Source organism: Aegilops tauschii, chromosome 1 (assembly GCF_002575655.3).
Source record: "Aegilops tauschii subsp. strangulata cultivar AL8/78 chromosome 1, Aet v6.0, whole genome shotgun sequence".
In the NCBI taxonomy this organism is placed as follows: Eukaryota; Viridiplantae; Streptophyta; class Magnoliopsida; order Poales; family Poaceae; genus Aegilops; species Aegilops tauschii.
In genome coordinates, this window is record NC_053035.3 from 59253429 (window position 1) to 59265356 (window position 11928).

Consider the following 11928-nt stretch of genomic DNA (forward strand, 5'->3'; position numbering starts at 1 on the left):
AACCGACGGGGAGGCCAGCGAGATGACCGGACTGGACCAGGCGGCAGCAGCAGCAGCCACTGGTTGTGTCAGCAGTAGAACCAGGCTCGCTGTTCAGACCTACGCTGCTAGTGCCCAGTGCCCGCAGCCTTGGGCGACTTGACCCCATCAATCCAATCCAATCCAATCCCACCCGTCTCGCTCGCCGCGGCACGGCAGGAAGCTGCTCGGAAGGGGCAGAAGACGCCGGCCGGTCCCGGGCCCCGAGGCCCCGGCGCCGGCCCGCCAGGGCCCAGGCCGTTTCTCCGTCCCACACGACGACAGAGCAAAGGCGATTGCCGTTCGCTGTCGCGTAGTTGTACCTGTAGGAGTACGTTACGTACTCCCCGTCCGTTTCAAACGCCGAGCCCGCCGGCAGCGCGTCTGCCCTCTTGCTTTTCTTGCTTCCTGCCCGTTCCCCGTTCGCCCGTTTCACACCTGCCCCCAACTTTTCCATCCTTGTCCGGACGTAGTACGTGCGCTTTTTTTGCCTCCTCAAAGCTCCCAATTAACCTCGCTTATTATTAATTCGGTTATGTCCTCTTTCAAAGTTAAGTAGCGTTTTCAAATTTCGAATTTGTAGGTTTTATTAGCGCCCGAATCACTCAGTCGGGGAGCTTGTATCTCTTGTCATCACAAGCTCCAAAATCCATTGCTCGGCCTATGCGATCATGCTCACAAACACATTTTAGAAACAAAGTGGAGCAAGGTTCCAATTGCTCCACATTCTTCTTCAACGAAAGATTTCACTGAGCGTGCAACCAACAAAGAAGGGAACGCATCCACCGCACATGCTCAGCCTGGCTTTCGTTTCGAAAATTCAGGAAACAATACGGCCTACTAGCTCACTCATGGCAGACCCCTAGTACTCCGTATGAGACAGCAGCAGCTGGGAGCTACTACGGCCTAGTATGGCGGTGAAACTGTGGAGCGGTAGCGATTTTTTCACCACCTGCAACTGCAACCTTTCCCGTTACACAAAAGTGGTAAAAATGCAGCGAGTAAAATGCAGGAGTAAAACAGTGGAGTAATGAATGCCGAGCATTTATGCCACTGAGCCCATGGTAGCTTCCATTAACCCTTCCCTCCACCCGCAATTCGAAACAGGAACCGACATTCCCCCTCTCCCCCTCTCTCCCTCTACATCCGACTCCATGCCTAGCACCGGCGAGCTGTGACTGCCTCCCTCACTCAAGCTCGCATGGCCAAGCTCGCGCAGTCCTCCTTCGCTCTCGACCTCCTGCGCCGCCTCCTCTGCGCGCACACCGCCGGCAATGCGGCGGGCGGGGGCAACACCAACACCGTCCATGCCGACGTCGCTGCTCTACGGCGCGGCGACGGCGCCGCGGCGTCCAAGGAGGAGGAGGGGGCGATGGCCAGGAGCCCCTGCATTGTGGCCAGGCTGATGGGCCTCGACGCGATGCCGACGCCGCCGCGCGACCAGCAGCAGACGCTGCGCCGGAGCCGCTCCGCCAGCTCCGCGGAGGGCTGGTCCTCGCCCACGCCGTGCTGCTTCGGTGACGCGCCGCGGCGCAGGGTGGTCAGGACCACGTCGGCGTCGTTCCGGGACCGGCCCACGTACCTGAGGCGGGAGAACGACGAGTTCCTGCTCCTCAGCTTCAGCCCGGACGACGACGGCGGCGACGACCGCGACGCGGCAGGGTGGCCCAGAAGCGACGACGACGACGCGGAGATGGCCGGGAGCAGGCGCGGCAAGAGGACGGTGGACGGCGACGGGGCCAAGAAACAGAGGCGGAGGCGAAGAAGGCTCCCGCGGCGGCGGCGCGGCGACGAGGACGCGGAGTCAAAGCCTGGCCGGAGCAGGAGGCCGGCCGCGGCGGCGGAGGAATGCGGCCTGGAGAACTCGAGCCCGGTGTCGGTGCTGGAGGCGCGAGAAGCGCAGGAGGAGTCGTCGACGGCCACCACCGCTTCGTCATCTTCAGTGGAAGAATTGGAGCATGCAGAGCCGTGCTCACCTAGCTCAGGTTTGTCGTCGTCTCCTCCTGCCCATTAATGCTTCTTCAGTTGCTTACTTCACAGCACAAGCTGAGCGGGATCAGTGCAAATTTAAATTAGAGTGGCATTCACCTTCAGAAATAAATAAAAATCACCTTCAGAGGGAAAAAAAAGAGAGAGACATCAGTTAAAATTAGAGTGGAATAATTGAAAAGAAAAATTAGAGTGGCATTCGCCTTCAGAAAGAGAAAAAGAGAAATCACCTTCGGAGGGGAAAAAGAGAGAGAGATCAGTTAAAATTGGAGTGGGATTCATTTTCAGAAGGAAAAAAAAACCTAACTTCAGAAGAAAAAAAATCAGCTGTAATCAAATAGTACGGCAGTGGCGGACCTTGAAAGAAAACACAAGGTGTGCACACTTTTAAAAAACTGAGGTTTATTTCAATTAGCTTGCATGGGCCTTAAAAATCTGCTAATTTTTACATGGTGAAAATATGTTTTCTAAAAATCTGGGTGTGCCATGGCACACCTGGCACACCCCCTGGGTACGCACTATGAAAGTTCAGGCGATTGCACTGCTAATTTCATGAGAACAACAGCTCATTTCCCCGCCTGTTTGCAACAAAGGGACCAACAACAAGTGATTACTTCTCAGAGTTTATATACAAACAATAAATCGATTTCCTGGAAAAGCATTTCTTTCAAATTTTGGGCATCAACAGTTTCAACAGCGACAAGTTTGTGGTCCTTGTATATAATGCTTGGTTATGTAAGTCAGCAAGTGTACAGTACCTGGTGTTCAAAAGTCGTGGGCTAGTGTTCTGAGCTTCTGTAACTTGGTCTTCTTGTGCCCTAATCACTTGTCGCTGTCAACTCTGCAAACTGCACAAGCTCTGGTGCAGATTGAAACACATCGCTGGGACAGTTAGATGCACACAAATCTGCAGAAAAAGATAAGGAGAGTTGAATTTGCAAGTATCATGTGCCCCATCTGAATTATTAGCACAGTAACTAGAAAAAGGCCATAGTTTAACAGTGACAGGCCATTTCCTCACTTATTTACTGATCACTTATTTTCTTGTGCCCTGATCACTTGTCCCTGTCAACTCTGTAAACTGCACTAGCTCTGGTGCAGATTGTAACACATCACTGGGGGGCAGTTAGATGCACATAAACCTTCAGCAAAAGGAAAAGAAAGTTGAATTTGCAATTACCGTTACCCGTCTGAATTATTAGCACAGTGACTAGCAAAAGGCCATAGTTTAATAGTGACAGGCTAAAAGTTGAAACTAAAAGTCACCAGCTAAATGTTGTAGTTTCTGAGAATTTATGTGCTACTAGTAGAAGATAGCGAAAAAAATTATCCCTAAAGTCGAAACTAAAAGAAAATGACCAGGAAAGATATTCCTTCTTCAGTTTGCTGCATCAACAGTTGCAACAGGGACAAATTTCATGGTCCTTCTTCAGTAACCTATTCCAGTGTCTTAACCAGATTTAGTCCAAGCTTCTGTGACCTCGTCTTCTTGGGCCTTAATCATTCTGTCCCTGTCCATCTGCTAACTGCACAAGATCTGGAACCAGCTCTCTGATTGCAACGCATCACTCAGGCCTCCAGATTCACATACTGTAGCTAGTAACCACTTGGACTTGGTCATCAAAATCATTTCGACACACCGTGGAAAGAGAAGAAAAAAGGCGATAATCGAGTGGTCGTCGATCAATTTGTGTCTGAAAACACTACTATTGAGTTTTCTGTTTTATGCACCAACGAGTTCACCCAACCCTGCCGTGTACTGCTTACTAGTACATGTTAATCAGTTTGCTTGTTCATGTACTGATGAGGCATCATTGTCTCTGCATGTACCAGATGGAGGCGAAACCCGGCTGGCGCCGAGGCAGCAGCTGCAGAGATCAAGGAGGAAGCTACTGCAAGCCAACTCCGACAATCTCGGTGACGACCCGCGTCCTGCAGCAGCTAGCTCCTCCTCTTGTGTCTCGAAATGTTCAGACAGGAATAGGAGGGACAGGAGAGTGGTGAACAACAAGGCAGAGGCGATCGCCCCGGATGCGACCGGCATCTGGCGAATCATCTGCAGGATGGTTGAGCAAGATATATGTGGCATCAAGTGGCAAGCTAGAGGTGGTGGCGACATTGCAGCGGCGATGGGGTCAGAGATCCTTGATCAGCTCATATGGGAGCAAACAGCTGAGCTGATGCAGCTAACTGTGGTCTGAATAACTGTACATGGCTACCCAACGTGCTGCAAAAATCTTCAGAATACTGAACAAGATGAAGCTGTCGGCCGCTCCGGATGCGAAAACTCTCTTGTTACAGAAGCTGCTGTTGCTGCTGATGACGATGCCAACAGCATGAAGTGAATATCCAAGCATTACTGTGGAGATATATATAGATATGTTCAGTGAATCTTGAGGCTGAAGGTCTGAAGAACCTGAACTCTGTTCCTCTCCAAGTCTCCAAACAACCATGCTATGAAACTGTACATGTTTTTCCTCCCTATGTCAGCCCCATGTACTAGCCCCTGAATGAATAACCTAACAATATATTAGTACGAGTTAGTTGACATAATCTCTGTACTAAACCTTGTCCTGTGGTGCCCAATTTCTCATCACTCACTGCACTAAACCAAGTCCTGATCAGGTAACATAACTTAACAATTTCTTGATCCTGCGAGATTTATCGGAGACTCCGTGGATCGGAACAGATCAAGGTTCAACGAACAGCATCCTGATAAGAAGATGCCGGGGAAACTTTCAGGGAGGTGGGACGCTCTGAATTTTCCTCCGCCGCCACAAGAACCCAAAACCCAGAAAACGATTTCCCGGAAAGTTTCCGCGGAGATGAGGTCAATGATGTGGCCACCCCTATAAGAAAAGAAAGGTCATCACCACGTCGACGTCGGCGACAATGGCGATGCCCCGGTGATCAGGCCGGTGAGCAGGAGAGGTCCAGTTTTCTGTCTAATTCTAACCGAGGGGGAGGGAGGAAAGGTGCTCTACCATTTCTTAATCAGGGTTTTTTATGAGATAACTATTCCTGGGGCTGGTTTGGATGTGACGATCTGAAACCTATCTGGAGCGGGATTTGTCGCCGTTCGTCGAACCGATTAAAACTAGGGTTATGGTTGCTTTCAGAGGGAGGTTTGAATGTCTCACATGGAAAAGGAGACCGAATTGCAGCCACCAGTCAGCCGTAATCAAACCTCCTTGTGACGCAAACATGTTTTTAGTTTACTACTACTAGATTGTTTTATATCGTTTGGGCATGTTGCCCAAGCAACCGGATTAGTCTTGCAGACAATGGTTTGACTGCATCCATGTTGAGCCCTTAAGCAAGCATGATCTGAAGAAATCTTACAGGCTACATGGATGCTTAAATTATGCAGGTTGGCTCAATCATTAAGTAGTTGGTAAACAGCGTGTTGCCCATCTGGTTACATTGTAAATTGCAGCCTCAAATGGGTGAAGGAAATAAACTAGCTAGGACGCATTCGTGTAAAATGGCAGATACGAAGCAAGAAAACATAATATACAGAAGTCGAGTAGAATACAGGCAAGTACACAAGAATATGAAATAAAACAACTACTACCTCTGTTCACTTTTATAAGACGTTTTAGACATTCAGACACTGTTCAAAATAGTACAAAGCAAGCTGTCTAAAACGTACAAAGCAAGCTGTCTAAAACGTCTTATAAAAACAAACGGAGGGAGTACTAATAAACTCCTGATACAAATCGGTGTGGAAAAAAACAGTAGCGAGAATATTATTCAGCGAGACAAATGAAGCTATATGAAGATAAATTTTGTCATTCAGTGATTGCCCTCTCACCTTTCATTTCATATGTTCCAAACCTCAAAGCGTATCCATTTTGCAAGAACATCTACTTTCGGACCCCCTACTCTAACACCCCACCACCCCCCTCCCCTTATTCGATTGGGCGGACAGCCTGGACGCTGCCCGGACCAATAAACCACACTCAATAGGACCCCTCAGACCTGGCCCAACCTATGAGGAAAAGCAAGTATAAGGAGGTCCGCACACGCCCGGACATGGCCGCCACGTCGTACCCGCCCATGCTGGCCCACCCCGACCCCACATAAACCTCACCCCCATTCCCACATGGACAAAACCCTAGCCTAAACTCTCGGCCGCTCTACTCCACTTCCACACTCCGCTAACCTCGCCTGGTGAGGTGAGATGGCGAGCAGTGGTGCCCGACACCTCTAGCCATCCTCCTCCAAGACGACTTTGGGTGCCGAGCCTGCTGCTCCCTGAGTAGGAGGCGCAGGCCACTCGCCAAGCAAGGCAGAGGGCGGCACAAGCCAGATCTAACTAGGCCGGTTGCCCGTCCACTCGGAAAACCACCTCCTCCATGTCTCATTCGCCGGCCCTTGACCTCGACGGAGACGAACGACTGCCAGCACCGTCGTCGTCGCCGCAAAAATGCCAAGGCATTGCGGCTAGCCATCGAGGAGTCCGAGCGGGCAGAAGGCGTTCAGCGAGCCGAAAGCTCACTACCTCGCCAAGGAGTAGGCACGCGCTGCTCGGTGCCTGGCCAGCCTCCCCTCCTCATCCTCATCCTTCTTCGCCGGCGGTGGCACCACAACCGACGAGAACAATGCCTTTCTGGCCGTAGATGCCTACACCGAGGAGTACTACCGCCGCTCCGGAGAGCCCAAGGGGAAGGGACCGGCAAGGAAGTGGTGAAGTTCGGCGCTTCATCATCTATCTTTTATTCATCGTAGTCATTCGATGAACTAGTTAGGTCCGATCTTTTGTGAACTTGCTATGCTAGCCCGGTTGTAATTATGAATTTAACTACGTATTGTTTTGATTTGATCACGTTGCATTGGGGTTGCATGCATTTGGGGATTTGGATATGAGGGGGTTGCATGGGGTTGCATGCATTTGGGGATTTGGATATGAGGGGGTCGACTGAGGACGCGGAGAAATGATGGGTAACTAGGTGCTGTTCGCGGACATATAGGGGACCAAATTTGGCAAGTCGGGTTGTGGATGCTCTAACTTGGATAGGGAATAAGCAGATATCCATACAATAAATTATCTAAAATGATCTCAATTTAACAGGAATATTATAGTACAACTGCAATGTCAAAATAAGCAAGCACACTGATAGAAAAATGCTATAGGATGGACAAATAAATATAAGCCGCAACAACAGAGAGATGCTGCTGGAGATTACGTTGTTAATAGCCCAGACATCTGGATGCGCATTTGTAGAGTTAGGATAGTCCAAAATCTGCCCCAACTGCAAGAACAATGCTTGAGCATGGCCAGGAATTGAATACTCAAATACAGCTGCAAATAATTGGGCACACAACAGCTGCACCCGCATACAAAAATAAACAAGAGACAGCATGGACATCAACACTTGTTTCATCACCTATATTCTAACAAACAGGAGAACAAAAAACAAACAAGGAAAAGGGATGCCCCGGGTCCAATGTTCTAGAAGAAAATGCTCTTGTCAAAGGAAAAGATCAACATTGGCAACATTAGGATAATGAGCAGATAATCAAAGCTTATCCTGGTGACGCTTATGCCCAGATTTTTGGGCCTAATTCCTGTGTTCTGTGCCTAACCCACAGCCAGAATAACAATAATTACCTACTCTGTGTGCTTGCTTTGGGTGCATGGCACTTGCCTTTCTGATGATAGTATAATATTGTCAGCACTGATAATATAATTGGTGCATGACGCCTCCATCCCCACTAAACTAACCTGTGATTGCTCTGCAGTTCACATCCTATGACCCACCAGCCACTTCAGGAGAAGCCATATCAAATTGTGCCAGTGGTTCTATGATCCACTCTTTTGGAGAATGGAATGGACATGGAATCAAATAAAGGGGAGATGTGATCATGGAGGAACCAAGAACATATACTATATGCTGGTGAACACTTCCATTGATATGTACTTTGGCATGAGAAGAGTACAATATTCCACAAGTTTGATAAATCAAGAGACAAGGAAGCACACAAAACAAATCTTGCTGGTCTCAAAGTATGTATAAATATCAAGTAAATAAACTCTTGATGGAATTCTTGTATACAGCTATTTATAATAAACCGAAGGGAAGGGGGAAAAGAAGTAAAATATTGGCTGTTCTTTCTTCATCAACCTAAGGCTCCCTTTGGGCATCCATGCTGATTGCTGATGAGCAGCAATATTATTTTTGTGAACAGCATATATGTACGTACTAAAGAACCGTCTCATATGAATCAAATTAAGCAAATAAAAAGGGGTGAAAAAATTGAAGGAAAGAACTTTGGTCAGCTAGATGCTATGAGCCAGTGATCGATCGATCGTCGCCGGGGTGGGATCAGGCCACCATCTGCTCCTGCTCCAGCCACTGCGGAAAATGGTCGCCTGTGTGGCCATCCTTGACAAGAGAGTTCACCCATGAGACGTCGGGTTCGGCCGGGGTGGCCGGGGCGGCCGCCGGCATGGCGGACTGCCCGCGGAACCCGAAGGACGCCGACTTGCGGAACTTGTGCAGCTCGTCTCCCTGGACGCCCCAGTCCAGCTTGCCGCCGGGTGAGCCCCAGTCGAGGTTGCCGCCGCCGCTGGGGGAGCCCCAGTCGGTGAGCATGGATGGCTCGCCGATCGTGGTGGCCGGCGACATGAGGGAGCGTGCGGCCGGGGCGCGCGCGCCGCGGTCGATGAAGCTCTGGCTACGCTTGGCGAACGCGGAGGCGCGGGAGGTCATGATGGCCTTGGCCATGGAGTGGTCGAGGCCGAACGAGTTGTTCGCGCCCACCATCGGCGAGGTCGGCATGTGCAGCTGCGTGTCCGGCATGGAGCTGTACGGCGACATGTCGCCCGCCTGCTTCAGCGACAGCGCGTGGAGCTGGGAGAGCATGGCCGGGTCAATGGAGCCGAGCAGGTCGGTGTAGTCCGGCATGTTTCTTGCGGGTGACCCGGCGGCGTGCGGCGAGCCGAGGCCGCTGTTGGGCGCGCCCCAGCTCGCCCTCGGCGAGTGCGCGCTGTTGGACACCTTGTCGAACAGCTTCTGCTGGTACTGGTCCAGCGCGAGCATCTCCAGGTCGAAGTCGAGCTCCCGCGCCGTCTTGAGCCGGCTGACCGGCGACGACGGCCACCCCGCGGGGTTGAGCATCCCCATGTCCATCCCGTTGGGGGGCGAGGAGCGCGGGGACACGGGCTGCATCATGCCCACGGAGACGGCGGAGGGGTTGACGGAGCGGAGCTCGTCGCGCCTGTGGGCGAAGAAGCAGATGCGTCGCGCGCAGCCGACCTCGTCCTTGCAGAGGCGCGTCCGGTACTGCGCCGGGTGGAGCCAGCACTCGAAGACGCCGTGCGCGTACTCGCAGCCGTCGCCCTTGCGGCACGACCCGCCCTTGCGGAACTCCGGGCAGGGCACGCAGCTGTAGGAGTAGCGGCGCGGGTCGCGGCGGCGCGCGTTCTCGCCGGGGTGCACGAAGGGGCACTCGGTCCAGTCGTGGGAGTAGGCGCGGGAGCAGGGCTTCACCTTGAAGCTGTACATGCGGAACTCGTCGGTGCTGAAGAGCCCGCTCTTGAGGTCCGGCAGCGTCAGGTCCGGCGGGTACTCCTTCCTGGGCTCCTGCGCGGCGACCATCGCCGCAGGCGGCGAGGCGGACTTCTTGGGCGACGAGGAGGGCGACACGGCGGGGGACTTGAGCAGCAGGCGGAGAGGCTTCTCGGCCACGCCGGCGGCGCGCGGGAGCAGGTCCCCGGCGCGGAGCCCGGACACGGAGAGCGCCTCCGTGGAGGCCCCCGCGGCGAGCAGCAGGTGCGTGGCCGCGACGGCGTTGGCCGCGCCGCCGGCCGCAGCCATATGCAGCGCGGTGGCGCCGTCCGTGCCGGACGCGCGGCAGGCCTCGCCCGGCGCGACGGACAGCGCGTGCGCCAGCACGGCCGTGCTGCCGTAGAGCGCAGCGACCATGGCCGGCGTCCGGCTCTCCGCGGCCAGCCGGCCAAGGCCGACAGCCGACGGCCCATACCACGATCCCGCGGCATCAAGGCACGCCTTCTCCTCCTCCACGACCCGCCTGAACTCCACCACGTCGTCCGCCGCCGCCAGCTCCAGGAGGAGCGAGGCCACGGCCGCCGGATCCTTGGGCGCCGCCGCCACCGGCGGCGGGGTCGACGGCTTGCGCGGGCCGGAGCACATGACGGAAGAAGGCCTGTCCGCTGCTAACAAAGATTCAAAAGAGACTCTGCGTTCTCGTTAAGAGGGCCGGGGAGAGACGATTCTTTCTTGGTTCTTCTTCTTCCAGTACGTTCTTGATTGATGGGGACAAGAGGAGGGGAAAGAAGCGAGGGGGGCTCCGAGTGGGTGAGGTGGGTAGTGTGGAAGGGAGGAGGAGGGGTATATGTAGAGAGGGAGAGGCGCGAGGTGGGGGAGGGGGGAATAATGGAGGTGGAGGGAGGGGGTGGAGAAAAGGAAGTGGTGGTGGGATTGATGAAAGAGATAAGGGAGGTAGGAGACGAGACGAAGAAGCTGTGATGGTCTCTCTCTCTCGCCTTTCTCTCTCTAGCTCGGTGGCTTTCGCTCTCGTGTGCGTATTGCCCCCATTGTTTAACAGAAAAATGCCTTCTTTCCCTCCTCCGCTTTCCAATTGTTTTTTTGTGTCGCTGCGGTAGCCGGGTCAAAAGGAGGGCGAGCCAACGCGCACAAGTCGTAGCTTCCCTCTCATTTCGCCTCTAATAATTTGTTTTCTGTGTTTTTTTGTGGAAGAGAGGAGTGGAGCTGCAGGTACAACGCATTGTTGCCACGGATTTGGGTGCATGTGTTTCTTCTCTTTGTGTTTTTCTTTCTTTTGTGTGTGTAGAAATGTTGGAAATGTTTCGTGTGGTTATCTTGAGAGAGGTGGTATTTTCTCCCTTGGTTACCCGGTGGCGGATCCAGGATAAAGGCGTATGTGATATTGTGGTTGGAATCCGTCGACCTACGACTATGGTGGCGGTCGATTCGGGATAGAGAGCAGTGAACCCGATTCCATCGTATTGAGGCTGTGGTTGCGTGCTGTCGCATACATGTTGCCATGAGGTGGAGATTGTGCGCCCGATGGTTGCTTCATCTTTGCGTGGACGAATCACTAGCGACAACCCAGAGAGAATGTGATATTGGATTCGTGGTAAGATCGATATGGATTGAGAGGTTGAGAGGGATAGAGAGAGAGAAGAGATTGTATAAGAAAAATGGTTATCGTGGTATTTTCTCGCTTAAGTAACTGGTGGTGGATTGGGGATAAATGCATATGTGATACTGTGGTTGGACGATCCGACATCTAACTATGGTGGGGTCAATTCATAGAGAAAATAGTGAACCGGATTCCATCCGTCTAAGGTTGGGGTTGTGTGTTGTCGGACCTCGGTGAAGATGGATCACTAATGACAACACCCTGTAAAAAAGATGATATCAGATTCAAGGGAAGATCGATATCGACCAAGGAAGAGACAAACGAGTACAACAAATTGTTACCATGTATTTGGGCAGACATGTTGCGTAGGCAATGATTTAGCATGTGTTTGTCCAAAGGGAGAGAGGAGGTATTTTTTTCTCCATTAATCACTCAGTGGCGGATTTAGGAAAAAGTCGTATGTGATATTGTGGTTGGAATTGCTTGATCTATGACTATGGTGGTGGTCGATTCAGAGGGAAAATAGTGAAAACTGGTTCTATCCGAGTGAGGTCGTGGTTGCGTGTTGCCGTATAGAAGTTGCCATGAGGTGGGGATCGTGTGATTGATCATTGCTTGGTCTTCGCGCGAACGAATCACTTGGGACAACATGGAGAGAATGTGATATCAGATCCATGGTAAGATATATACCGATAGAGAGATAGGGGTGTGTTTTGTACAAGAAAAGTGGTTATCATAGTTTTTTCCCGCTTAATTATCTGGTGGATCGAGGATAAATGCGTATGTGAC

General features: G+C 52.1%; 1 protein-coding gene and 1 non-coding gene across 2 annotated transcripts; one reads left to right on the forward strand and one right to left on the reverse strand.

Annotated features, from left to right (window-relative positions):
- Positions 1-1008: 1008 nt before the first annotated feature.
- On the forward strand, positions 1009-4593 carry LOC109785071 (uncharacterized). Its single transcript, XR_005767038.3, has 2 exons — positions 1009-2003; positions 3841-4593. It is a non-coding gene; the product is annotated as an uncharacterized protein (transcript).
- A 3410-nt stretch (positions 4594-8003) lies between these two features.
- LOC109785072 (zinc finger CCCH domain-containing protein 33) lies at positions 8004-10537 on the reverse strand. The gene has a single exon (XM_020343678.4). The coding sequence runs from the start codon at positions 10164-10166 to the stop codon at positions 8337-8339; it is 1830 nt and encodes a 609-aa protein (XP_020199267.3). The 5' UTR covers positions 10167-10537; the 3' UTR covers positions 8004-8336.
- Positions 10538-11928: the final 1391 nt, after the last annotated feature.

Excerpts from the sequence above, each read along its gene's own strand:
- LOC109785072 (XM_020343678.4), bottom strand. The coding sequence starts at position 10,166 with ATGTGCTCCGGCCCGCGCAAGCCGTCGACCCCGCCGCCGGTGGCGGCG.